General features: G+C 47.5%; 4 protein-coding genes, 1 long non-coding RNA gene and 1 pseudogene across 7 annotated transcripts; 5 read left to right on the plus strand and 1 right to left on the minus strand.

Moving 5' to 3' along the window:
- The first annotated feature begins 255 nt into the window (after positions 1-255).
- LOC101775381 (GRF1-interacting factor 1) lies at positions 256-3,669 on the plus strand. Its single transcript, XM_004981820.4, has 4 exons — positions 256-625; positions 2,054-2,130; positions 2,705-2,789; positions 2,896-3,669. Exons 1-4 carry the CDS (start codon positions 533-535, stop codon positions 3,334-3,336), a joined length of 696 nt encoding a protein of 231 aa, XP_004981877.1. The 5' UTR covers positions 256-532; the 3' UTR covers positions 3,337-3,669.
- A 933-nt stretch (positions 3,670-4,602) lies between these two features.
- LOC105915078 lies at positions 4,603-10,237 on the plus strand (annotated as a pseudogene).
- A 3,427-nt stretch (positions 10,238-13,664) lies between these two features.
- Positions 13,665-18,121, plus strand: LOC105913619 (zinc finger BED domain-containing protein RICESLEEPER 2). Of its 3 annotated transcripts, none has more exons than XM_012842880.2 (2): positions 13,665-13,868; positions 15,487-18,121. In XM_012842880.2, exon 2 carries the CDS (start codon positions 15,522-15,524, stop codon positions 17,844-17,846), a length of 2,325 nt encoding a protein of 774 aa, XP_012698334.1. In that variant the 5' UTR covers positions 13,665-13,868; positions 15,487-15,521; the 3' UTR covers positions 17,847-18,121. The 3 variants fall into 3 exon arrangements, with proteins under 3 accessions (XP_012698334.1, XP_012698333.1, XP_012698335.1); XM_012842879.2 differs by having other exon boundaries at positions 13,665-13,864; XM_012842881.3 differs by lacking the exon at positions 13,665-13,868 and adding an exon at positions 13,901-14,113.
- A 1,111-nt stretch (positions 18,122-19,232) lies between these two features.
- On the minus strand, positions 19,233-20,878 carry LOC101777148. The gene is made up of 3 exons (XM_004981821.4): positions 20,691-20,878; positions 19,742-19,840; positions 19,233-19,640 (listed from the first exon to the last, which is right to left on the minus strand). Exons 2-3 carry the CDS (start codon positions 19,833-19,835, stop codon positions 19,498-19,500), a joined length of 237 nt encoding a protein of 78 aa, XP_004981878.1. The 5' UTR covers positions 19,836-19,840; positions 20,691-20,878; the 3' UTR covers positions 19,233-19,497.
- Positions 20,879-22,108: 1,230 nt separating this feature from the next.
- Positions 22,109-22,890, plus strand: LOC101777562. The gene is made up of 2 exons (XR_215787.2): positions 22,109-22,429; positions 22,663-22,890. It is a non-coding gene; the product is annotated as an uncharacterized LOC101777562 (long non-coding RNA).
- A 579-nt stretch (positions 22,891-23,469) lies between these two features.
- LOC101777826 (STS14 protein) lies at positions 23,470-24,633 on the plus strand. Its single transcript, XM_004981822.2, has one exon. It carries the CDS (start codon positions 23,591-23,593, stop codon positions 24,203-24,205), a length of 615 nt encoding a protein of 204 aa, XP_004981879.1. The 5' UTR covers positions 23,470-23,590; the 3' UTR covers positions 24,206-24,633.
- The last annotated feature ends 2,488 nt before the right edge of the window (positions 24,634-27,121 follow it).

Here is a 27,121-nt window from a genome sequence, read left to right on the forward strand (position 1 = left end):
TAGGGCTGTAGTGGTCATTGTTAAAGAATCAATCGCCCATTTGTTTTTCACACAGGTGCTGCCAGCAAGTGTAGCGCAGAAAGTTACCGAGCTTTTCGGTAGGCCGGAGGGATGCCAGCAAAAGTTACCGTTCCATGGTAGTAAAAAGTTTTACTGAATTTCAAAACTTTACCACAGAAGGAGAGGAGTGAGGAGAGAACACGTCAAAGCGGAGTAGTACCCTCCTCTTTTTTTTTGGCCAACTCCTCCTCCTTTTTAAAGAAGGGAACCAAAAGCAAAGCACAAGAAGGGAGAGGACGGCGAGCGACTGGTCTTGCCCCAAAACCCCGCTCTCATCTCGCCAAAACCCCCAAGCGAAGCCACCTCTCTGTCCCTCTACACCTTTTCGCTAGCAGCCTGCTCGGAAGCAATCGCAGAGGGGGGAGAAGCTGCCGCGCAGGAGAAGAGGCGGCAGCGGCGGTGTGTAGGCTGCTTGCTGCAGGGTGAGGAGGGGAGGGTGCACACGCTTTTTGCCGGCGGCGGCGGTTTTGGAATGCAGCAGCAGCAGCACCTGATGCAGATGAACCAGAGCATGATTGGGGGCTACGCCTCCCCTACCGCGGTCACCACCGATCTCATCCAGCAGGTCGTGATCCTCCAACCGAACCTCCTCTCCAGTCTCTGAAACTATTGCTTTTGTTTGGTCCCGTGATCTTGCCTTGCCCATCGCTTTTGGATTCTGCCTTGTTTGGTTCTTCAATCATTCCCTGATTTTGTTCTCCGTATCTTTTCTTTCCTTTTTGCTAGTTTTCCTTCTGTTCTTCGCGCGAAGCGCGTCGAAATATGGGAAGCGAAGCAAACTTCCACCTTTTCTTTTCTGCTGTCCTCGTTTCTTTTCTTGATTTTGTTCCTCTGCTGTATCTTCAGGTTTACATTCTCGTTTTATCTTCCCTGCCGATCCTTTTTGTTTTTGCCCAACGAAAAAAGAATGATCTTTTCACCCTCTGATCTTGCTTGAGATTCTAGAGCAACACTGGTTCATAGGGGTGTTTGGTTAGACCTCGATCTTCCATTTTCCATGTTGATTCCGTTTACATCTCGACGTATTTTCAGATGGTCCCTGACTTCCGATTTCCTCTGCAGTTTAAAGTTCAAACTGCCACAGTCTTCTTGGTCCCATTCTTTCGCTCCTGCTGCCCACATGGTTTGAATACCCACCATTATCCCCTCATCTAAATCCCAACCATTTGTAGCTCGGTCCGGTTGGTGACCTGATGTGAATGATCATACCTCCCCCTGCTGTTTTTCGCAAGCAGTAAACGATGCCAGACCTGCCGCCTGCGCCCTGTCTCCTGCCGAGCAATCTTTAAAGCCTGCCTAGGCGCATCATGTGCGACATTCCATCAATGGAAACATAGAACAGCTGTGAGATTTGCATAGATATCAACTGTTTGCAATCTTTAAAAGCTACTACGAAATATCTTGCAGCTTGCCTTTTTTTTAAATATATGTTGAGAAATAGTTTTGAGTAGCAGACAATGACTGATCACAGCCTCACAGGCCCCTGATTGCCGGAGGTGTGGCGAACATGATCTGGTCCATATTCATATGGGTAGGAATGTAGGTTCGCTTGCGTTGTCGCCCATTGGAGTTTGGCTGTTAGACCCTTAAAAAGCTTCAGCCTAACAGCCAGGGGCCCGGACTGCTGGCTGCCCGTCCTGGCCGTGTGCGATGGCCTATGTTTGCATGCTCGGGTGTCAGTCAATGATTGATCTTTAGATTGGGAGAGCGTACGCTTGTAGGGAGAAACCAGCCGTATCAATCATTGAATCTCCAAGGCAGTTCATTGGTGATGAACTGCCATGTTTGTCAGTCGTGGAGCAAATGCTCCGACTGACGAGCTGGTTTGAAAATAAACTGCAAGAACACCCCAGGAGTTGGGCACTTGTCTGCAAACTGCTTGAGAATTGGTTGATTTTTTTTTTGGGTTACCTTTGGTGGTTAGTGATGATAGGGACATGCATCTACTGAAATGTTTTGACATGCTAATACGTTCTGGCCCTGAACTGTGCAGTACCTGGATGAGAACAAGCAGCTGATCCTGGCCATCCTCGACAACCAGAACAATGGGAAGGTGGAGGAGTGCGAACGGTGAGTTGCTGAGTATTGATCTGATCTCCTTGCATGACCGTTATGGATGTAGTAGCAGCTAGAAGCTAGCCACTGTGCTGTGGAAACACTTGTGTTAACATGAACAAGAATGTCCCTGTCCCCCTTTGTTCAGTATAAGCATCAAGCAAGCCTATTTTGTGGACAGATAATGCTCCTTTCGTGAAAGATGGTACCATGCTACATTGTTTCTGGTTTGTCTGCTGTAGCATATACATTGATTAATACATTTGCCAAATGTTCACGTGATAAAGCTGTGTAGTACCAACCATGCACCGGTTTTGTTCAGTCTACTGTTTTTGTGGTCTGTAATGTCGATGTCACACATGACACTTTCTATAGCTTTTCCGCAACCGAAGGAACTCCTGATGTTTCATTCTCAATCATTATTCAAAACAATACCTTGCATGCTCATCTGTTCACTGCTTACTTGTGACAACCGATCATAGAGTAGACAGTTTATAGACAATCATGCATGGTTACGTTGTGCAATGAGCTATAGATATCTTGTAGCCTGAGTGTTCTCTTGCCTGTGCCACCTGATGATGCCATGCAGGCACCAAGCCAAGCTCCAGCACAACCTCATGTACCTGGCGGCCATCGCAGACAGCCAGCCACCACAGACGGCACCGCTGTCACAGGTACTGATGCTAGTGCTGCTCCTCGGCCTGGCCCTAACACCCAAGCATTTTCGTTAGTGAAATCAAAGATTGCATCGCTCTCACTTGGTACATCTGCGATCTGCAGTACCCGTCCAACCTGATGATGCAGCCGGGCCCTCGGTACATGCCGCCGCAGTCGGGGCAGATGATGAGCCCGCAGTCGCTGATGGCGGCGCGGTCCTCCATGATGTACGGGCACCCGTCCCTGTCGCCGCTCCAGCAGCAGCAGGCGGCGCACGGCCAGCTGGGCATGGCCTCGGGTGGCGGCGGCGGCGGCGGCACGACTAGCGGGTTCAACATCCTCCACGGCGAGGCCAGCATGGGCGGCGGTGGTGCGGGTGCCGGCGCCGGCAACAGCATGATGAACGCCGGCATGTTCTCGGGCTTCGGCCGCCCTGGCAGCGGCAGCGGCGCCAAGGAGGGGTCGAGCTCGCTCTCGGTCGACGTCCGGGGCGGCGCCAGCTCCGGCGCGCAGAGCGGGGACGGCGAGTACCTGAAGGCCGGCACCGAGGAGGAAGGCAGTTAAGACGCTGTCGTCGCTGGCACGGGCACCGGCATAACGGCGGCGGCAGCAGGATTAGCAGGTAGCTTTGAGGAACGAGGAGGGGTAGTAGTGTAGTAGTGGTAGCACTAGCTAATAGTATGTGGTCGGTAAGGTAGGTTTGTTCCATGGGAACCTGGAGGTGGTAGTGACCAGCACCGCTGCATGCTGGGTCACTTGTTTTGGATGTGCGTGGCAGGTTCTCTCCCCAAGATGATGATGTAGTATGGAACGTTGATGGTGGCCCTCTTGCGCGAACAACTCTATGCTGTATTGATGGACTTGATGATCTTGACCAAAAACTTCACTACTGCCTTATCTTGTGATTGTTGTTGGAACGGCTTCAGTTTTGGAACCGCCTGGACACGAAACGCCGCAATGTTAAATGGCGTCCATCTCCCTGTTAGATTACCCGGATTTTGTATCTACACGTAAATCAAAATTTCATCAGTTAGCATAATTTCATCGGTAATGTATATTTGTTCCTTCCATTTACCATTGTCTTCGAACCGGCCTCTCTGTATTCCCTATTCTATCTTGGTGACTTAGAGTTATAATCAAGATTTCATCAGTAGGTTGAAGTTAGCATAACCCATGACTTTTATCACATCACTCGTGTAGTTCGCACCTAGGGTTTTCCATTGGTGTGATCGGGCGTACGGCACACCCATGAAACTCAAGAAACCTTGTCCCTTGGTTAGAAATCGAATGGTTGAATGGTCTTCTACCTCCCGATCCTTCTCCGGTGCTCTTTTTTTTTTATCGCTCACTTTCATCCCCGTCGCTTCCAGTCATGTATGACAGTTCCAACTTCACCGCGCGAATCAGTTCGTTTTTTTGCCTCCCTACTGGTTCTACGCCTCAGTCGCCTCTTCTACGGTAACAATATGCAGAGGACTTGGTGGCACGGAGAACGTCGTGAGTTCATCAACTGACTAAAGTATAGGTCGAGTTAAATAAAATCTCTTATAATTCTTGATATTTTGACCTGAGAAGGAGAGTGGAGAATCAACTCCCCGAAACAGGTAAATAGGTTCCGCAGCCATGAATAATAATCAAACAAATTGGCAGAAACAAAAAAAAAACTGTGCCGTGCCCCTGTTGTTCCGCCATGGCCCATGGGCTTCAAGTCTTCAACGGTTCATCAACCTCTCTAGCATGGAGAATTGGAGAAGCCGCCGTCGGGTTTCGCAATATTTGCGTCCGGCTCCTTCGGGAATATTCATAAATCGCGACGCTTCCATTGCTTTGCAAATTGGTCCATCCCCTTCCCCTCCCCCCCTTCGCCCTGCGCCGCCACCGCCCAACTCAGCAAGTCCTCGCGCTCGCGGCAAGTAACGGGAGCGGGAGCGGCCAGGCGCCAATGGGCAATGGCCTCCCCCCGGCGAATGCGCACGACACCAGCGCCGCCCCCCATCCGCGGGGCGAGGGCGAGCTCGCCGTCAACTTCTTCCCCCATCAGCCTCTCTTTCCATCCCATATATCGCCCGAACGCCGCTACGCCGAATCTGCCGTCACCGCGTAGGTCCCAGCATGCTTCAACAAGGCGTCGGTGAACCTGACCACGCGCGTGGTCGGCGGGCGCAGCGCGTCACGCACGAGCATGGCGGGGTGCTGCTATGGACAAAATAAACGAGGCTCAACCATCGCCTCAGTCTCCACCGCAGAAGGTTCACGGCGCTGGACTAAATGATGATGATGCAGGAAACGAACAGAGGCAACAAGCAAGCAAGCTCCGATGAGCAAACTTGTAAGGTACGCGGTCTTCTCCATTTGCCGTCCAGGCCCCTAATATGTTCAATGAAATGTAAATGTGACTCAGGCCACCTTTTAGATTCAATTCCACTGATGCTTATGCTGGTGACAATTGGTGAAATCTGATGCGTGTGGATCACCGCACACCCTAATTGAAATCTAGTTACAGACCATAGCAAATCATCAGGTTTCAGGTACCCTGGAGTGTTCTGAATCTATCAGTGCTAATTCCTTTTTTTTTTACTATGTTCTTCACTCGATGCCGTCAGAGCATTTTTCAGATTGTGCAGCAAACATTCTTTATACGTTGATAAGCTGGAGTTGAGCAATGAACAGATTATATAGAATAAAGTGGAATGAAATATAGTTTTACTGCTGTCCCGCTAAAAGGCTGACCCTTTCAATCAAGGAAACTGATTAATTGTTAGTTTTGTTATGGAATAAATTGTTTCGAACTTAATGGTACCATTTACATGGCATTTGAGCCAACATAATTAATAGTTAAAGATGTTTGTTCATAGTACTTTTACAAATATAAAGCTACACCTTTTATGTTTTCCTGCTGTCTTCTTGTCAGAGTTTTTTACATGTGCACTACCATGGTAGCTTACGATAGATCATCTGTCCTTAAACAGGTAACCCTGTATTATAAAGGGATTATAAATATGTTTTTATGGGAATAATCAAAATAGTGTTCCTATGACACTTGCAGCAGCGCCTTTCTCTATTATATCACAACACTTTGCTGATATTACATTCTTAGTTGCATGCTGGCTGGTATTAGAATGCAATGTATTATTTCCTGTTATAGATTGTATGGACTCAATGCACACACAAAAAGCTAGACCCTGGAGAAAAACCACCCCCACGACTTTGATTTAAAAAGAATCTAAACCATCACTGGGTCTACAAAAGGTCCCAAAGGCTGCCCACTCATATTGTGTTCCCTGCGCCTGCAGGTGAAAGTAGTTTGCACAACGGGGGACCTTTTTTTTTAATGTTCAGACCAGCTGGGAGCGCCACAACCGGCTGCTCTACCACCATGGTGTATGCGCGTCGGCTATGTACTCAATTATATGTAGGAAGTTCCCTTATGTACTCAATACAGGTGCACAAATCTGAGGTTTGCATAATGCATGCCAGTGCCACAAGTGACCAGTTTGATGTGCTTCCTAAGTAAGTTGTTTTTACAAGAAAGATAATATAGTGGTCATGCCATGTTTGTAATTTTCCCTTTAACCTTTTTCTGGTTGCCATTATTGTGCTCGTTTGTTTGGATTTAACTTATGATTTTTTTTACTGAGAACAATTTAAGCTATGATAGAAATGTTTCCAATAACAGTGATACCGTATGTAGTCTTGAGTTATGGCTACATTCTATAGAGACTAACCGCAATCTGAAGGCATGAAACCAGTTTTGTTGGTTTAACTATAATGTCTGTACGAATAAAATGTGTGCAATCATGGATGAGCCTTAGCACTTTGCCCTTCCATGGGTAATATGGCGCAGAATCGCCGGGCATTGTTCTTGTCCACATGAAGAGGCCCAAAGCATATGTCAAGGTGGCAGCAAAACCCACCCAACCCACACCACAACTCAATGTGCCACAGCCGGCCTCCTCACCCCTTGTCCCATCCTGGACCCTTAGCGGCAAACATGGGTTGTAGAATGGGTCGCGACCCCAGAGCCCATTGAGACGTCAAAACCCTAACTCTCCACCCTCGCATTGTATCCGCCACCTTGGCTAGTCTGGACTCGGGATCTCAGCCGCCGTCACCTCTCGTCGTCCTCCTCCCTCGGTAAGCTCCTGCATTCCCCAACTCATATGTGCCCCTTTACTCTCTGTCGCTTGCTTGAGCTCATCTCTTTGCGTTATGATTTCTTTCCACTTGCAAGTTCGTACATCTGCGTGGGTTTAGACTAAATTCCGCTGGATCCGTCATAGGGGCGATGCGTGGGGTTTGTGTCATATTTTTTAGGACCGGACCAATCGGGAAAACAGGAACCAGAACCTCCGCCTGTTCGGTCCGTGTAAAAGACCGTCCCGCAATCAAACCGTCAGTAAAGCACTTAAACCGGGTTCGACTGGCCGATTTTTGCCGGCAATCACTTAAGAAAACTGTCTACGAGCCGCTCTGGTCACTGACATTCTGCTTGGGGCACACATGGGCTCAACAGTATGCGTTTGGTTGGACCCAAAAAATGCTTGAAAAGGGCAGAGTGGGAGTTGAATTCGCGACCTGAGGCTTCGGGTTAAGGTCTGCACCATTGAGCTATGCACTTGTTGCTAATTTTAGTACGGAACTTATCATATTTGAACCGTAATGAACTATCAGTCTAACCGGTTGAACTAATCAAACTGTGAGCCAAGGGCTATGCCGGTTCAATGTCTGGTCCGGTCTCAATAACTATGGTTTATGTGCAGAACAACCGTATTTCTAATTTCAGAAACAGCTTACTCTTTTTATTGTGAAATTATGATCTGTTTGTCATGGTGTGAATACATTGGTTGGTTTCATTCTCACTAGTTGGATTTTATTTAGCTACCATTTTAGCCCTTGGATGGTGTTCTGATTTTAACATGCCATATCTACCAGATTTCAGGAGTTAAGCTTCTAGCCTGTCAAGTATGGCTGAAGAAACCACCAATTTTCCTCAGGTGGCCCAAGAGGATGGGATTGCCTCCAACGATGAGCCAGTCCAAGGTGAAGAATTGGCTCAAGGTGATGAGTTGGTGCAAGGTGAAGAATTGGCTCAAGGTAATGAGTTGGTCCAAGGTGAAGAAATAGCTCAAGGTGATGAGTTGGTCCAATATGAAGAATTCATTCAAGGTGATGATTTGGTGCAAGGAAATGAAGCGACGACCCCTCCATCAAGAACCAGGTGGAGAAGAAAGAAGCCCTTGAAATGGGAGCACTTCAGTATTGAAACTGTCGCCGAAGGGGCCACACGAGCATGCTGCAAGCAAACCTTTGCTTACAGCTCTGGTTCTAAGATTGCTGGGACTAGCCATCTCAAGAGGCACATAACCTTGGGTTCTTGTCCTAAGACAAAGAATCAAGAGCAGAGGCTGGCACTACCTTCAACAGGAGGGACTGACGATGATGGTAAGGGAACTGTGGAGCGTCCATCCAAGAGATGCTACAGATATACTGGCTATGCAAGTGCTACTTTTGATGAAGCCCGCAGTTGCTCATACCTGGCAAGGATGATCATTCAGCATGACTACCCACTTGACATTGTTCAACAGCCAGCATTTGCTGCTTTTATTGAGAGTCTGCAGCTCCGTTTCAAGATTAGGGATGTTGATACGATGGAGGGAGAGGTGTATGCAATTTATCAGAAAGAAAAAGAGAACCTGCTGCAAGCATTCAGTACTATGCCCGGAAGGATCAGCCTCACTGTAGGATTGTGGAGAACTAGCCAGACTCTTGCCTGTGTTTCAGTTGCAGGGCAGTTTATCGACTCTGAATGGAAAGTACACCGAAGAATGCTTAACTTCATGATGGTGCCTTCTCCTCATTCAGAGAATGCACTTAGTGAAGCAATTAGCATGAGCCTTTCTGACTGGAATATGAAGGACAAACTATTCACCATCACATTGGATAGTGAATGCTGCTCACATGATATCTACAATGCAGATCTGAGTGATCATCTCTCGATCAAGAACAATCTCATGCTTAAGGAACAGCTATTTGTTGTGAGGTGCTATGCTCATATCCTTGATGCTATCGTACAAGATGTCATTGCTTCAATTCATGGTGTCATCTACAATATCCGTGAAAGCATAAAATTCATAAAATCTTCTCCTGCCTGTGAAGAGAAGTTTGCTGAGATCGCTCTGCAGCTGGAGGTTCCCTGTACCAAGACCCTCTGTCTGGATGTTACAACTCAGTGGAACACCACTTATTTGATGTTGCTGGCTGCCTCGGATTATAAGGATGCTTTCACTACACTTGAGACATGTGATGATAACTACAATGAAGCTCCTTCAGCAGAGGACTGGAGGAAAGTTGAGGCTGCCTGTAGTTACTTCAAACTGCTATATGACTCTGCACTTAACATCATGACAGTAGCAAACCCAACTTCAAACCTTTTCTACCATGAAGCTTGGAAAGTTCAGCTAGAGCTAGCAAATGGCACAGGACATGAAGATCCCATTTTCAGTAGCATCGCCAAGGATATGCACCAGAGGTTTGACAAGTACTGGAAAGATTGCAGCCTCGTGCTAGCCATTGCTGTTGTCATGGATGATCCACGTTTCAAGATGAAGCTTGTTGAGTTCAGTTACTCCAAGATTTATGGGGATGAGATTGTAAAGCGTGTTAAAGTTGTCAATGATGCTCTGCATGAGCTGTATAAGGAGTATGCGGCAAAGCCAATTCCACTGACCCCAGCCTATGTTGAGCAAAGTGAAGGGAATAATGGGCTAGCCGATGCTAAGAAAAGTCAAGGAGCTCCTGCTTCCACTACGCTTCTAGATTTTGATGTGTACCTTTCTGAGATCCGAAGTAGCGAGCAGTCAAAATCTGAAATGGAACAGTACCTGGATGAATCTCTCACCACGTAATCTTGATTTTGATATTCTGAACTGGGGGAAGCTTAATGCGATCAAGTTTCCAACACTCTCCAAAATGGCCCGAGATATCCTGGCCATTCCAATGTCCATTCTCTGCCGGAACAGGAAGTCGCGTGCTCGATGACTACAGAAGCTCTCTTCGTCCTCTGGAGGCACTTGTCTGTGCGAAAGACTGGCTCCAATACTCACCAGCTGCCACCGAGGCACCAAGTGCTACACTGATCAAGGCTGAAGAATGATCACTGCTTCCTTGCTGAAGCATGAATAGTATCCATTGGATTGTGAACTGATCGGAATCCATTCCGTTATTTACTCGTAGAGGTGTAACCTGTTTGTGTCGAACTCTGTTTTACTTGTTGCTATTGTCATGTAATAGCTTTAATTGGTGTCGTCTGACTTTGCACGCGATGTGCGTGTGCTAGCTGCGGGATTTATCAGCCGGTTGTCTTTGCACTTTGTTTGTTACCCCTGTTTTGCATTTAATCTGTTATGTACTATGGATTGATGCTCATGTTCGTGTGTAGCTATATAATTTGTCTAATTTTAGTTTATGCTCCCTATCTCTTCTCCGGTGGCGTCATCAGCTGGTTTTACTGAATGTCTGAATGACTCCAGTGTTTGTGTTTAAAATGCTTGTCCTGATCTTGAGCCACAGCTTTTAATCGTGACTACTGCTCTCGGCTGTGTCCTGTGAGGTTGTGAGTGCAAATGGAAAAGACTATTTTTCTACCTGTGTCTGTGTGTTTGAAATACTAGTCTTGGCATGATGGCTCCATGCCTCCATGCGTCCATGAGTTCACTCGTACAGTGCTATTTTCTCAAGCCTGATCTTGAGTCACACTCACACAGGTGTACTCTGCCATTCTCTGTGCGCTTACTACGGTACTCTGCCCTTGTTCTGAACAGGTATGCTTGTGCAAACACCAAACACCAACCAACTACCAGACGATCAAGGCCTCACGAACTGGGCGGCGATTCGTTCTCGACCTCGGCAGATGGTTCCTTTGCGAGCTCCGCACGTCGGCGACGGATCGATCCGGAACATGATCTTGAGCTGCCTCGCCGCTCACGCGCGATGTGATCGGCGAGTTTTTTTAGGCCATCGTTCCTACCCAGACATCAGTCCTAGTTTAGGCCTGCTAGTGGGACGGGTTGAAATGGGTTTTATGGGGCGGGTTGTGACGTGAGGTGTGTTTGAATGGGTTAAAATGGGTTTTAGTATCTAATGGGTTAGGGCGGGTTGGGTATATCAGAAATGCGGGTTGGGGCGGGTTGAAAGTGATTTTTTGTTTGAATTTGTATGGATTTAACTCATAGGTTTAACTTTCACGTTTCGGCTCTTGACGTGGGGCCATGATATAAGTCCAGCCGCACTACTTTGCACAAAGTAGCGGACTGTCAAACTAATTCATTTGCAACAAATTTTGATCAATTTCTCCAAGATTTTAAGGTGTGAACGCGAGATTTTAATTTTAGGGTCCGACTCTTGACGCGGGGCTCATATATAAGTCCAGCCGCACTACTTTGCACAGAGTAGCGGACTGTCAAACTAATTCATTTGCAACAAATTTCGGTCAATTTCTTCAAAAATTTAAGGTGTGAACGTGAGGTTTTTATTTTAGCGTCCGACTCTTGACGCGGGGCCCACATATAAGTTCAGCCGCACTACTTTGCACAAAGTAGCGGAGTGTCAAACTAATTCACTTGCAACAAATTTCGATCAATTTCTCCAAAATTTTAAGGTGTGAATGTGAGGTTTTAATTTTAGGGTCCGACTCTTGACGCGGGCCCCACATATAAGTCCAGTCGCACTGCTTTGCACAAAGTAGCGGATTGTCAAACTAATTCATCTGCAACAAATTTCGGTCAATTTTTCCAAAATTTTAAAGTGTGAACATGATGTTTGTATAAATTTATAGGTTCATGTACAAAACCCACGGGTTATATCAATTTGTGGGGCGGGTTGGATTGGGTTTACATTATAGAATTATGGAGCGGGGTGGGGTAGGTAGATAAGTTAATTTATCACGGGTTGGGGTGGGTTTGGGGCGGGTTTGAACCCATTAGCACGCCTATCCTAGTTAACGCTTCCTCTATTTTCAATCTTTGTGCGGCTTCCTTCGTGGATCACGACGGTGCCGCACGGCTCCGTCCGCTTCCACACGTCTTCTAGTATATCGCGGTAAGAAAAAAGTTCATTTCCTAACATACATCATCATATCGTCACGTCGTGTCGTGCATCGCTTTTGAAAAACGTTTTGAGTCCTAACATACATTATCGTTTCACCTTCTCCGTCCAACTTGCAAACAGTATTATAACCCAGAGACGTCCATTTGCCATCTTCTATAAGTAGCTTGCTCTTCCTCGTTCAGTCTCGCGCCAGTTCATTTCGGTCAGCTACACTACAACCTACAGAGCCTTACCTCTAGTTGTGCGTGCCATGGCGTCCGCCGCGCCAAGGATGGTGGTCGCCGCCGCCATTGGCGTCCTGCTCCTGCTATGCCTCAGCCCGCAGCTGACGGCGGCGGCCCGTGCTTCGTCGGCGCACGACGACGTGCTCCAGTTCGAGACCCAGGAACCCCTGCTGCGCGAGGTCACCAGCCACGACCTGGCTAAGCCGCTTGGGAGTTGGGCCGTGGCCCCCTGCTCACCTCGGTGCGAAGCGTGCAAAGCTGTCTGTGTGAGCGATTGCAGAGGCGATTCCAAGGGATATTGCTTTGAGCAATGCTTGTTCAACGACAGGTGCTACTCGTATGGATTCTGAGCCTGGCGATTGATCGTGGAGTGACTGCTCTTGGCTCGGCTGTGTGACCTGTGAGCGTGAGGTGTGTTGTTGTTCCATGTAATAAGATGTCCTGCCAAGCTTGCCTCCCAGACCCGGTTTAGGCAGTCGGATGGCAATGGGTAGTGCCTCTTGTCATTAACGTAATGATTATGTTGTCCCTTTTTTTAGTGCGATGTCAATATGTGATAACCATGGATCGTAACTTGTATACTGCACATTGATAATCTGTAATGCTCTTGTCCATCTAAGGTCTTACTAATCCTGTGAGCCGGCGCGCAGTGAGCTACCAATTTTTCTTGTTTTCTTTTCACCGCCTTCCTTCCTTCTGTTATTTTCTCCCTCTCTCTTTTTGTTTACCTTTTCCTTTATTCTTTTCCCCTTCGATCTTATCCTCCTTTTATTCCTTCCTCCCTTTTTTTGAAAATTGATGCACACAATTTTGCCCTACATCCACTATTCTTCCATGGTTTTTTTTAAAAAAGGAGAAGAGTTCTAGACATGTTTGTTTTGAAGAGTATGTTTGGAGAAATTTTTTTAAAAATATTTGAAATTTTTACTATGAAAAGATATCTAAGAAAAAAGTTCTTGCAATCTCCTAGAAGTTATATTGAAAAGTTCTTCTATAATATTACCTGAGATGCAATACATATCGTGTTCAGCAAAATGGGTCGCAGAGTTTCAGGAATTGTAGGATATTTTTGCAAGAGTGCCATCTACAAAGAATCTGTCCTTTTCTCGACGTGAATGAGAAGAATTCAACTCGCGAAAACACCCCCAAAACACAGCCCGAAACAGAAAAAAAGAAGACCCCACGGGGCGCGTCTGGGCTGCTCTTTCCCTACCTCCCTCCAGAAACACGGAGTCCGACATGTATGGATCTGACGGTCCGGATGAAAACCCTAGAAACCAACAGCTCCAGGCCCAACCCAAGACGGCATCGAAATCCAACAACGCCGTGTTGCGGCCGCCATCCAAACAAAATCTGCGTAAACAAACAAACAAGCCCCCGGAAACTCCTCACGAGATGAGAAACCGCCCAAAAAAAGCAAGGACCCAGCCGGTCCACGCGGGGAGGCCCCCACCTGGCCCACCGGCAGCGTCACCCATCGCGCCAACCGCCAGCTCACGAGGCCCATCGCCGTGGGCCGCGAGCCCAATAAATCCCCGCACCCGCAGATACACTGCGCCCGCAGCCACCAGCCCCCTCCCGTCTCTCTCTACCTTCTCTCTCTTCCCGTCCTCTTCCCAAGAGGATCTAGGGTTTGCGCGTTCGGCCTTCGTCCTTCTTGGGCCGAGCCCTAATCCTGCTGCACCGCCACCACCAAGCCGAGCCCCCGGCCGGGTTGTTGTTGGATTGGATCGTCTCCGCTGCGCCCTCTGCGTCCTCTCCCCGTACGTAAGCCCCCAAACTCCAAACCCTTCCTCTCCTCCTCCTCCTCCTCCTCCCGCTTATTCTATCGTCTGCTAAATCCGTGCTGCGCGTAGCTTCTTCGGTTGGATTGGTTTCGTGGTTTAGATCCGGTTTGCCGTTCGAGCTCGGTTCGTTGGATCTGTATGGGAGCGCAAGCGCTTCGCCGAGGAGGGCGGTTAGAATAGACGGTTCATTTTGCTGCGAATTTTTGCGGAGGTTTTTCTTTTTCGGTGGGTTCTTCACTGGCACTTCAGATTATGTGCGTTATTGTGGGTAGATTTTTCTGTTTCGGCTGGTTCTCCAGTGCTCTGCCTGGAGCTTCAGATTATGTGCGTTATTGTGAGGTGATTTTTCTGTTTCGGTGGGTTCTTCAGTGGTCTGGCTGGCACTTCAGATTATGTAGATTATGTTGGGGATTTTGTTAGTATATTTCATTAGTTTGTTACTAATAAGTTGAGAGGCGTGTTTTGAGGCGTCCATATTGTGGGGCTATTGGCTATTACTGTTTCCCTCACGCCAGAGAATCAGGGGGTGCGGCTCAGAGCTCTCCATGTAGCAATAATCTTGTCCGAATTCAGCAGGTTTCAGTTTTCCAATGAAATTAAAGTTTTGGCATGGCTTAAATTGGTGTGGAGTAGTAGGACTTGGTTGTCTTCTTTGGAGAATCCATAGTAAACATTTTGGCTTTGTTGTTAGTGAAACAGTAGCCCACCTGGGTGTCAAGTGTTGTTCACATATAGGCGGAATACTTAGTGCTAGTACATGTTACCAAGTGCTTGATCTTTCTGCAGAATCGATAGGTATTACGTAGAGCTGCTGGAGCTAATGATTTTATGCATACATCATTTTTGTTAATCTTGTGCTGAGCCAAGGGTAGTGATGTTTGGATAGTTGAGATGATTTTGGAGCCCAGTAGTCCTGCTAGGTTCGATGCCTGTAACTAGGAAGTTGCAGCAACCACAGCTGGTTTCTGCTATGCAAAGGATGAGCATAGTTGTGTTTCTGCACAAATGCTGTGTTACTAGTAGCATTTTATTCTTTCGCTATGTGTGCAGTCCCTTGTGGTTCTACTGAAGGAAGGGCCTGCCCTTAGAATTTGTATTTATTGTTCTGTTACAACTTACAGCTCTTCAGCATTTTTAATTGTGCATTCAGCACTTGCTTTCCCTGTTTGGTGACACTGATCCACTTTTCTATTGTATTGCCCATACATGTAAAAACATAGCCTTCACTGTTTGCATCTATCTAATGTTGATCGTATTATAATTTCTGTACTTTTGGATGCTGTCCTGATTGAAAGGCTGTTATTATATCATCTAGTATTAAATAATGCAATCCTCATAGCTTTTGGAGAAAAGCTTGCATTCTGGTGGTCTCTGAATCTCGACTTCAAATTTATTCTTTGGAACTGCTGCCATAAACAATCAGATCTATTCATTAATGAAACTGTGTAAGATATCTGCTGTCTGCCTACTTTATCGTAACATCTTTGACGGTTTATCTATGAGATTTTATTTTTATGGAGTTTGTTTTGTTTTGTGAAATGGTAAAGTGATTTGATGTGACTGAACACCTAACGTGATTTTTTATTTCAAATTGACAGGCTTCCTTGGGTTCCATTGGCCTGTATCCCTCAACATGGGTGAACCGAACAGCAATGACAATGCAATGGTGCATGACAGTGAGATGGTTGATGGCAACGGGGTGATCAATGGCAATGAGATGGTTCATGGTAGTGAGATGATTCATGGTAATGAGATGGTCAATGGCGACGAGATGATCCATGGCGATGAGATGATTCAAGGGACTGAGATGGTTCAAGGTAGTGAGATGATCCATGGGAATGAGATGGTTCAAGTTAATGATCTCATCCATGGTAATGAGATGGTACAAGTTCATGACATGGTCAATGGTGATGATATGGCCCATGGTAATGAATTGATCAATGCTGAGATGACCCCACACACCACATCAAGACGTCGGAGGAAGAAGTCGCTAGTCTGGGAGCACTTCACTATAGAAAACATGCCAGGGGGAAGCTCAAGAGCATGCTGCAATTTATGCAAGCAAACCTTTGCGTATAGTTCTGGTTCAAAAATTGCAGGCACTAGCCATCTCAAGAGGCACATCACCCTCGGTTCCTGTCCTGTTATGAAAGACCAAGACAGGAAGCTAGCACTGCCACCACCAGGAGGCCCTGGCACTGATAATGATGGTGAGGGTACTGTAGAACGCCCTTTGAAGAGGCGCTACAGATACACTGGTTATGCAAATGCTACTTTTGATCAGGAAAGGAGCTTCTCTTATCTGGCTAAGATGATTATTTTGCATGACTACCCGCTTCACATTGTTCAACAGTCAGCCTTTACTACTTTTATTGAGAGTCTGCAGCCCCGTTTCAAGGGTGTAGATGTTGAAACAATGGAGGGAGAGGTTTATGCTGTTTTTCAGAAAGCAAAGGAAAACCTGTTGCAAGCATTCAACACTATGCCAGGAAGGATCAGCCTCACTATAGGCCTGTGGACAACCAGTCAGACTCTAGGCTATGTTTCGCTTGCTGGGCAGTTTATCGACTCAGAATGGAAAGTACACCGAAGAATGCTCAACTTCATGATGGTGTCTTCTCCTCATTCAGAGAATGCACTTAGTGAAGCTATTAGCTCAAGCCTTTTAGAGTGGAATATGAAGGACAGGCTATTCACTATCACTTTGGATAATGATTGCTCTTCCCATGATATTTACAGTGCAAATCTGAGGGATCACCTCTCCAATAAGAACAACCTCATGCTTAAGGGACAGCTGTTTGTTGTGAGGTGCTATGCACATATCCTGAATGTAGTTGCTCAGGATGTTATTGCTTCGATTCACGGTGTGATTTACAACATCCGTGAGAGTATCAAGTTCATAAAAGCTTCTCCAAGCCGTGAGGAGAGGTTTGCAGAGATTGCTCTGCAGCTGGAGATTCCCAGTACCAAGACCCTCTGTCTAGATGTTACAACCCAGTGGAACACCACTTATCTGATGCTGCTGGCTGCCTTGGACTATAAGCAGGCTTTTGCGACACTAGAGACATGTGATGATAACTACAATGAAGCTCCTTCAGCAGAGGATTGGAAGAAAGTTGAGGCTACCTGTAATTTCCTGAAACTGATATATGACTCTGCACATAGCATCATGGCTGCAGCAAACCCTACTGCAAACATCTTTTTCCATGAAGCTTGGAAAATTCAGCTAGAGCTAGCAAATGGTACAGGACACGAAGATCCCATTTTCAGCAGCATTGCCAAGGATATGCATGAGAGGTTTGACAAATACTGGAAAGATTGCAGCCTGGTGTTAGCCGTTGCTGTTGTCATGGATCCACGTTTCAAGATGAAGCTTGTTGAGTTCAGTTACTCTAAAATTTATGGTGCTGAGGCTGGGAAATATGTCAAGGTGGTCAATGACTCTCTGCGTGAGCTGTACAAGGAGTATGTGGCACAGCCACTCCCATTGACCCCCACCTATGTTGAACAAGGGGAAGCTAATAATGTGGCTGCCAATGCAAATGCTACTCAAGGAAATCCTCCTTCCACTACTGATGGTCTTCTTGACTTTGATATGTATCTTTCTGAGATTCAAAGTAGCCAGCCTGCGAAATGTGAACTGGAGCAGTACCTGGAGGAATCCCTCACTCCACGTATCCAGGAGTTTGACATCCTTAACTGGTGGAAACTTAACACGCTCAAGTTTCCAACTCTATCGAAGATGGCCCGGGATATCTTGGCCATCCCCATGTCGATGGTTAGCAGTGGCAGCTCAATATTCTCTGCTGGAACCGGGAACCGCATGCTTGATGACTACAGAAGCTCCCTTCGTCCGGAGACTGTGGAGGCACTTGTCTGCGCAAAAGACTGGCTCCAGTATGCACCAGATCAAACTGAGGCGTCAGGTTCTGTGATGGTCAAGTCAGAAGCATCGTAGGTTCACTGTTGGGAGCTTCCATGTTGGAGCAGGAATAAGTTTGTGGTATCAATGAGTGTAGTTAACTGTAGGCATATTTTAGGCAGCGATTGCAGAAACATTGTGATCTATTATGCTATTTATCTCCTAGTGGTGTAATTTTTCGTGTCGAACTCAGTTTAACTCATCGAAGTGTTCTTTAATGTATTGAGTTTAGCTGGTCTGTCTGCGGGATGCATAATGTGGTAACTTAATACAGTTATAGCAGATTTTTGCCATTCTTGGCGCTGCCGTTCTTTTCTTGTCCTTTTCTTACTCTATTGTTTACTGCACCGTCTAACAGTGGTTTGGTTAGTATAAAAAAAAACAGTGGTTTGGTTTGGTTTTTTTTGCTAATTAACCATCAAAGCAAATAGGTATGTACTTAGTTTGCCTTGGCAAAGTGCTGTAGCATCAACATAGCCTCTGTTTTGTACGCAATCCGCTATGTACCGTGGAACGATATCCATCTGAACCTGCAGCTGTAAAAGTTGCCTGACTATTTTTATCGGTGATGTCACATTGATCTCCCATCAGAGTTCAATCGAAATCATAAAGGATTACCACCTGCAGTGTTCCTCTTCTACACTTGGTGGCCGGCATCAACGGGCTCCAAAGATGCCGGTGCTAGGTTGTTTCTGCATCCAGCTGACTAAAAGGAAGGCTTGGCACTTGGCACAGTAGTCACACAGATGATCCTGAGGATCCACAATGTACTAGTCTATTGTTGATGCTTCGTAATTCAAAGGGGGTTGATCTTTCAAAAAACAAATCAAAGGGGGCGCATTCCTCCAGAGAATACCACCGAAAAAGGGCACTCGAAACAGGATCCGATAAACTGCCACAATTTTTTTTCAGTCAAAGGGCACTCGAAACAGGATCCGATAAACTGCCACAATTTTTGTTCAGACTGAAAGGCCTCATCCCTGCCTCAATATAGAAAATAAGACTGTTCAAATTTACAGCTCATTTGATTGTAGCAAACACGCTTAATATTCTGGTAACCCTCAGCTTGCCAAACCAGAGTAGTGCTGATTTTTTTCTGACACGGCACAGTTACTACTTACTTGCATGAACAAGACACCAGAACTCAGACTTTGACACCACACACCAGAACTCAGACTTTGACACCACACAGTACTCCAGAGCCAGGAACTTGCCAAAACATACTCGAGGTCCTCTTATCATTTTATTCCACAGGACAAAATTAAACTCCCAATGCTTTTTCTTCCTTCTGCCTAAAATCTTAAACTGTCACCAATGGCTTGCATAACAGCACAAACAACACAATTTTAAGAAACACACAGCCAACAAAGTGCACACATGACAGCATAAATTTAAACATGGAATTAAAAAATATCACAGAAAGAAGATCAACGACAAAAATTTATTAGAATGCAAGAATGCTGTATATCAAAGGAACGCTGAATGGTAATAAGAAAACAATGTGGTTCTTTACTGCCTGGTGGAATTCACCAAGGAAGAGAATCCATCAGAAGACAAGTAAGCTGAAAGCCTCAATGTTTGCTCCCAGATAAAGCAAAAAACATCAATTATCATGACCTTAGTTCATCTTATTAATTTAAGACTTGGTTTCATGGTGCAAACAAGACACTGGGCCAGCTTCTCTAGCCTATTCAGTGGACTTGACAATGAAGTTCTGGCGGCTGATGGGGTTCATGATGACCGGTGGTCCAGCGGTGCGAGGCCAGGCCTGGAACTTGGCATCTGTGGCTTTCAACCACTCCTTGTCAGAAACAGTCTTGGGAATGCTACCTATTTCCAAAAAATACGGAGCAGGTTAGACGAAAACTTGCAAGAAGTTAGGCACAGGCATCCTACAGGAACATCGGCAAGACGAGAGAGGTGACACTAACCACCAAATGCCTTCTTGTCGGAAACAAATGTGTCACACAGGTATGCAATGGCGAAGGACCCAACCAGCGAGCCAACAATGTATCCAGCCGTCATTGTCTCTGCACAAGAATGAATTGAGGTACAAATTATCAAAAAGATGCTACAAAAACCATTTGTGTGACTCAAGGCAGGCCTGAACCTAGTCCGTCGCAAAACTATGCAAGTCATTGCCCAATCAAACTATTGGTTGGGCATGCTTCCTTATGACACTGACACATGAACCAGGAGGCAGATAAACAGAGCAAACTCCAAGCCAACAATACTGAACGCAAACTTTGTGCCTCATGCACATGTAAAGAGATAAAATATCTGTTTTTTCCCAGAAAAAATCACCAGCTACACAATGGTACACGAAGTGCTAAATCCAAAATGTATCCTCACCAGAAGTGCCACTCAACAGGCTTCTAGCTAAAAAAAACTCGAAGGCTTTAACGTGACAGAAACATATACACAGTGTAATCTCAGCCGATGGTTATCATAATCTTATTAGTTCTGTTTGAATATATGACACCCCAATTGCATATTTTGGGGTGAATGGAATTGATCCGTCATGTAAGAAGGCGTATGGACATATGAACCTGCAGTTCTGATAGAGGTATAACGGTGGGCAATGTATCCTGATTGTTTATCAACAGCAAACGGAAATGATCAAACACTCGAAAATCAAAGATTGAACCCAACAAACGCGTCCACAATATTCCCCTTAGCACCGAATGAATCCGCGATGAAGGTGTTCTGCGGAACACAGCGAACAGCTAGGGCCTCCCCACTCCTCAGCTAGGAAAACGAAAAGAAATCAACACAAGTTCGGATCTATTGCCTCTCCAATCGGTTCCAGGGAGGGTGAAGACAACGAGGTGAGGGCGCCCAGGAGGGAGGTGGTACGGTTTGAGGCGGAAGGAAGGATACCTGGATCTGGATCGACGCGGTGCTCGGCGCGGACGGAGGCAGCGAGGGGGAGATCCTGCAAAAGTTGGGGGGACGAGAACGAATCTGGTGACCTTTGAACGGGTGTGCGAGGAGGATCGCAGGAGAAAAAAATGGAGGCGGAACTAGTTCGGAAGAGGGTGCGGACGGGTCAGGTCAGTTTCTGGGCTTCATAGAGTGGCAATTGCGTGTAATTTCACGAGCTATCTCTAGTTTTTTTTTAGGTTATTTATTCATCGACAGAGTTACAAGAGCTATAAATGTCCTGAGGCGGATTTAACACCAAATTTAGCTACCAAACTCAGCATAAATTGCACTCCTTACAATGGTGTGAGCATCCATATTGGAGCACTTATTTCATGAACAAAATCAACATTGTCAAACTGCGTTGCTGTAGCCTTTATCTCCCTAATGATATGGTCATGAGCGGCCATTTCTCCCTCCTTGATTCCTCTTATCACATTAACATTGTCCGATGCTAGCCTGAAGTGTTGAACCATGATATCACTTGCCAACACCAAACCTTCCCTGCACGTAATAACCTCGACGATCTCTGCATCCGAGAGTCCACAAATCACCAGCGTAGACGCTCCTCGAAAGTTTCCTGCAGCGTCCCTAGCCATGGCAGCTGCCACTGTCTTGCTTGAATTTTTCAAAGTGGCTGCATCGATATTGATTTTAACATGGCCCAGTGGTGGGGGATCCACCGAGGTGGGACACCTTGGGTACGTCTCATCGACGCTGCCTGCACCATCTTGATCATCTCCAAATCAGTTATAAAATTGTTTACAAAACAGTGAGTACATGAAAGATTTTGAAAAGAGCTCTCGTAGATCGCCTTCCCGCGAGCATACCAGATGGCCCAAAGAGTGACCACCATCCTCGTCAGATCCTCCTACTTTAGCGACCTGATAATAACCGCTAACCATCCCCTAGACTTAGTCTCGTGAGTTTCACTCATCAGCGGTGTAATTTCCTCGCGTTCCAGAGCCCACATACATTTCGTCATATTGCACTTTATCAATAAGTACTTTCAAGAATCAGGCATACCACAGATCGAACAGGTGCTTCGAGTAGCTATATTCCTATAATGACATCACCTGACGGCAAGAAGTGATGAGCAAGCCTCCACATGCTACCTTGACCTGCCATCCATTTTCCTCGGAGCAATATTCTCTATACGCTGTACGAGCTATCTCTAGTAAAGAGTGTACGGACCAACTTAATCATTAGCAAATTCGGCCCGGAGCATCCTGGGCTAAAAATACAGGTTTGGCAAGGCCCAGTACGCCAGGCACGGGGCCTGGCGTCGCGCCATGAGCCCAAACGAAACTGGGCTTGACCAGACACAAACTCAAATGCCAGTCCAACCCCATCCGTCTATCCCAGTTCCCAGAGAGCTCTCCCGAAGCGTCTCGTTTTCCTGATACGTCCGGATAGGCGGACTTCGAGGCGATTTTCTTCCCCACCGCCGGATTCTCTGGCTTTCCTCGCCCCCGGTGGCTGGGCGCCGGTGAGCTTGGAGAGTTGGGAATCCAGTGGGTGGTGTACGTATCCCGGTGGCTGGGTAGATTAGAGTTGGATTACTTCCCGGTGAGGATCTCGCCGGAAATCTTTTGTTTCTTCCCGAGCTTCTCCGATGTCAACTATGTTGACGGTTGGCGGGTTCCGGTGGTGGTCTGTGGGCGAGAGGAGCTCAGCAACAGTATCATCTGCAGGAGGTTTGGCATCGACGATTTTTCCTTCGTTCTCTTCATTTGCGTGTTCTCTTACTGGTGGCGTGTTCACCGGGATTTTGTCCCTCCAAGGAGTTTTCCCTTGGAGGTTAAGACTCCACTTGCTCCTGTATGCGGGCTGGTGTTCTTGGATCCCCTTTGTGGGATTGTTGCTTGTTGGCTGGAGTTTGCCAGTGATGCAACTGATATCTGTTTCCGATAAAAATGGGTTTGCCTAGGGCGTTCAACGGATGAAAATTTGAAGACTCTTCGTCGAATCGGGAATCGGCCGGAGGACCAGGTTGAAGCAGCGATGGTCGGCGACGGTAACGGGCACTGGATGCTCCTGTAATGGACTTATGTGTAATTTTTTCTTTTTTTCAGGGGTACCCGGTCAGGAACTTGGTTGTAAGAGTACTGTATCAATAAAAATCCAACTCTTTTTTTAAAAAAAAGATAAACTCAAACGTGATCAAAACAATCGGACTACTCGGTTGTGCAGCCGCAGCCAGCCGCAAGTAGCACAACCAAATAGGCTCAATGTGAAGTTTGTTCATTGTATACGAATGAACCAATAGTCGTAAGTGATCTATAATCGCATTTTTCCTTTAAAAAATAATCGCATTTTCCCCACATTTCATGGCATGGATGAAGCACGAAAACTTACTTGCCGATCCCTCCGGCGATTCGGCCGAGGTGCACGGCAGCACGGGCGGTGCCGGCGTGCCGCGGCGTCCCAACTCCGCAGTCCACACTCCACAAGTCCACAGCAACCGACTCGCGTCCGCCAAGCTCGTCGAGACTTGGCAACAAAAACAGTGCCGATCGGATCTTCCAGTGACAGGAAGATCGCATCCACGAGGCGACGATATCGATCACTGACACGAACCAACAACCCCCCGGATCTCGCCAGGTTCGCCGCGCGCCACTTGCGAGATCGCCCGATCAATGGATCCATCGGACGAACGGCCTCGCCCGCGCCATCACGCCGTGGCGGTCGGCACCAAGTACAAAGAAGCGCCGCGAGCGGGCAGGCGTCGCCATCTGCCGGTGCCGGGGGCTCAGCTCTCTTCTTTAACTCGCTTACCGACAACACTTCGAGCAAGCTCGCGCGCGCACTCACTCTCATTCACTGAGCCATTACTCAGCTCACCTACTCCAGATCTCATGGTGCCCTCGCGCTGCAGCCGCCACCACCGCCTCCTCCCCACGACCATGGCCGCAGCGTGCTTCCTCCTCCTCCTCGCGCTCTACGCCGCGCCGGCGCCGGCCCACGGCGCGCGCGCCCTGACGCGGGGCGGCGCGGGCGCGGTCACCAAGGCGGCGCAGCAGGGCGGGACCAGCAGCAACGCGACAGCAGCGGCGGCGGCGAACGAGTACCTGGCGCCGCACAACCAGGCGCGCGCGGCGGTGGGCGTGGCCCCGCTGCGGTGGAGCGGGGACCTGGCGTCGGCCGCGGCGGCGGTGGTGGTGCGGCAGCAGCGGCAGGGCGGGTGCGCGTTCGCGGACATGGGCGGCAGCCCCTACGGCGCGAACCAGGGGTGGGCGAGCTACCGCGCGGCGCCCGGCGAGGTGGTGGCGTCGTGGGTGGCGACGGGCCAGTACTACACCCACGCGAACAACACGTGCGCGCCGGGGCGGCAGTGCGGCACCTACACGCAGGTGGTGTGGCGCCGCACCGCCGAGGTCGGCTGCGCGCAGGCCACCTGCGCCACCGGCGCCACGCTCACCGTCTGCCTCTACAACCCGCACGGCAACGTGCAGGGACAGAGCCCCTACTAGATGTGCGAGCTCGGTGGGGGGCGACCGGCTGATCGATCGGGTTGGTGCTCCCTCCTGCTGAGCCGCCGACGCCGATGCCGCCGGCGCTGGAGCGCGATGCGGCATGGTTAGAGTAAGAGACGCCTACTACGTAGCTCTAGTATTTTCAGGTTCGGTCACGGTTTGCTTCGTGTTTGTGGTGTGTGATCCGGTGGTGTTCTTGGTGTTAAGAACTGCTTTGGTGTGGCGTGTTAACTTGAGTTGCCGGGGAAACGCTTGTGATGTGATGCTTTCTTGTTCCTTGTGTCGATCGGCGTTAGACTCGCTGTGCTGCGTAGAAATGGCTGCACAATCAGGCTCTGTTTGATCACCCATGGGCTGCAGAGTTGGAGCAGGGGATTTCCATATGAATCGGGGCTGGCAATCAAACAGATGTGCGGCAGATCAAACTGCATGCTTGTTACTACAATTTTTTTGCTTAGTGACTGGGGCAACCGACACACTGGCAAAAGCGAATTGATCGTCCCCTTTCTTTTAGAGGACCGTCAATTGCTGGCGTTTCTTTAGTGGTGCAGGCGCTACTATATTGTTAAACCCACAGTTTTGGCAAATCCGTAATGCCTGCCAGTCTGTTTTGCTCACACCAAAAAAGAATGGTCAAGAACACAGAAATGAAGCACGGCAGACTAGGACCGGTCCCAGTTCGCCATCGTCGGCGCGCCACATGCTGCCGGCTTGAGATCCCTCAAGCCTCACCGAACGATGGAGAGCGGCCAGCGGTGAGTATCACCTCGCGAGTCGCGCCAGCAATGGAGCTCCGTGGTTGGCGTGTTCCCCAAACGAGGGCGCCGTGGCTACAAACGCTGGGCCGCTCGTCACATGGCTAATGGCTTGGTGACTTGGCACGGGCACGAACGGCGCACACAACTGAGACAAGGCAGCACGCGCCCACGGGCACCGTGGCATCGATTTGTGATTGTGATCGGTCGACACTAAGCATCTACGCCAGGCCAATAGTATATATCCTCCATGACATTCCGCGAATAAAACCGCGAGCGTGTGCGGCTGGACGTACGGTAGGAAGACGCACGAATGCCCGACACCCCGACTGACCCTACTCCATGCTGCTAACCGAAGTCTCGCTACACTGGCCACCGATCTCCGCGGCCTTTTTGGTCCCACCTTTTCTAACCTCGCTGGTGCCTCCTCGTTGCTCCACCCGCCATCCCTCTAAGCCCTAGTAACCAGACTCTGAATCCGAACCTACTAACCCAAACTCAAGTGGTGGACGGTGGTAGAAGTGGCGACAAAGGAAGAACGCACGCGGATGAGGAAGAAAAATTAGGGAGGAGATAAGTGGGGCCCACTGACCAAGGAGGGGGGGGGGTTTTAATATTTCTGTTCTCGTAGAGTTTCATGCTCAGTCTTTATGTTCACCAATGGTTTTCTTAAAAATGAATTCTAAAAAATATTTTTATTAAAAATAAGGATTTTCCTAAAAAAGAGGATACCATTGTCGGTGCTCGTAGCAGCACGCAGCCATGCACGATCCAAGTGACACTACACGTCTACACGCTCGCCATCAGCCATCTCTAGGCTCCCGACCATCATCACACCGGAAATGCTCGCATCCATATATCCGCATATCGTTGGCAGATCAACCTCGGACCACTCCCTCCCTCCTTTTTGTTCTGTAATTTTTACAATATTGGTCACATATCCTCAAATTTTATTTTATGTGCAAATTTTTTCCACGAGTTTGATTTGCTCCCAGGTGTGTAAAGTTTTGTTCCTCATGTATAATTGTTTTTACTATTTTCAAAATATTTAGTATTTTTCTTATGAAGCTGGAATTTTATTGTGAAGCATCATTATTCTTATTATTATGGGCTAATTTCCTTGTAAAGTCGAGCAATTTTTCTCATCGCTTGGAACAATTTTCTCATGAAGCTAAAGCATTCTCTCTAGCATTTCTAGAAAAAAATATCACTTTTAGTTCGAACATTTTTATTCTATAAACCTTTTCTCGTGAACCTGGAACATTGCTCTGCTCAATAAAAAAAATTCGTTGAAAAATGTCAAATATACTCATGGAGTTCTTGGTTTATTGCTCTTATTGTAAGATAAGAAATATAACGATTCAATCGGGATTTTATTTGGACACCCAATCTCGAAACTCTAGGTTTTTAAGCTCCGAAACTTTTGAAATATATGCATGATGCCATCACTGCTTTTTATTGATGTGCTTGTAGTCTTGGCCTGCCAACTATGGTGGTACTCAAGCGATTTACAATGACCAGTCGGATGCTAGTCGATCGCCCCCTCCCACACACAAATATAGCGCTGCCCATAGCGGCACCACCATCGTCAGTCAGTCATCACACCTTCGCACCCCCCGCATCAAAACCTACCAGAGTGCAGCACCGACATGCTGCCAGAATCTGGAAACCCGTTGCCATGATCCGATGCACCGTCGCGGTCTACCATGCATCCGCTAGAATGGCATGCAAGAATTTGTTGCATCCAACTAGGGTCTTGTTTAGTTCCCAATTCGGGAGTGGTCAAATTGGCATTTTGTCATAAATGCGCAACTGTAGCGTTTCGTTTGTATTTGTGAATTATTGTCCAAATATTGACTAATTAGGCTCAAAAGATTCATCTCTTAAAGTACAACAAAACTGTGCAATTAGTTTTTGATTTTGTCTACATTTAGTACTCCATGCATGTACCGCAAGTTTGATGTGATGAGGAATCTTCTTTTTGCATAGTGTCAAAGTTGGGAGTTTGGAGGGACTAAACATGACCTAGGTACGTAGTATGGATTGGATTGGAGAGGATTACGAAGGAGTTTGTTAACGCCGGCCGGATCAGCTCCTCGGTGTGCATGCAAGAGGGATCCCAACTAACTCGTGCGTCAAACACCGAAAACCCCCTCGT

The sequence above is a fragment of the Setaria italica genome, chromosome IX (genome assembly GCF_000263155.2).
Source record: "Setaria italica strain Yugu1 chromosome IX, Setaria_italica_v2.0, whole genome shotgun sequence".
NCBI classification, from domain to species: Eukaryota; Viridiplantae; Streptophyta; class Magnoliopsida; order Poales; family Poaceae; genus Setaria; species Setaria italica.

Coding starts and splice junctions, on each gene's coding strand:
- LOC101777826 (XM_004981822.2), top strand. CDS start 23,591: ATGGTGCCCTCGCGCTGCAGCCGCCACCACCGCCTCCTCCCCACGACC.
- LOC101777148 (XM_004981821.4), bottom strand. CDS start 19,835: ATGACGGCTGGATACATTGTTGGCTCGCTGGTTGGGTCCTTCGCCATT. Junction 19,641..19,741: donor CGACAAGAAGGCATTTGGTG/GTTAGTGTCACC, acceptor TTTTGGAAATAG/GTAGCATTCCCAAGACTGTT.
- LOC101775381 (XM_004981820.4), top strand. CDS start 533: ATGCAGCAGCAGCAGCACCTGATGCAGATGAACCAGAGCATGATTGGG. Junction 626..2,053: donor CCACCGATCTCATCCAGCAG/GTCGTGATCCTC, acceptor TGAACTGTGCAG/TACCTGGATGAGAACAAGCA. Junction 2,790..2,895: donor AGACGGCACCGCTGTCACAG/GTACTGATGCTA, acceptor TGCGATCTGCAG/TACCCGTCCAACCTGATGAT.
- LOC105913619 (XM_012842880.2), top strand. CDS start 15,522: ATGGGTGAACCGAACAGCAATGACAATGCAATGGTGCATGACAGTGAG.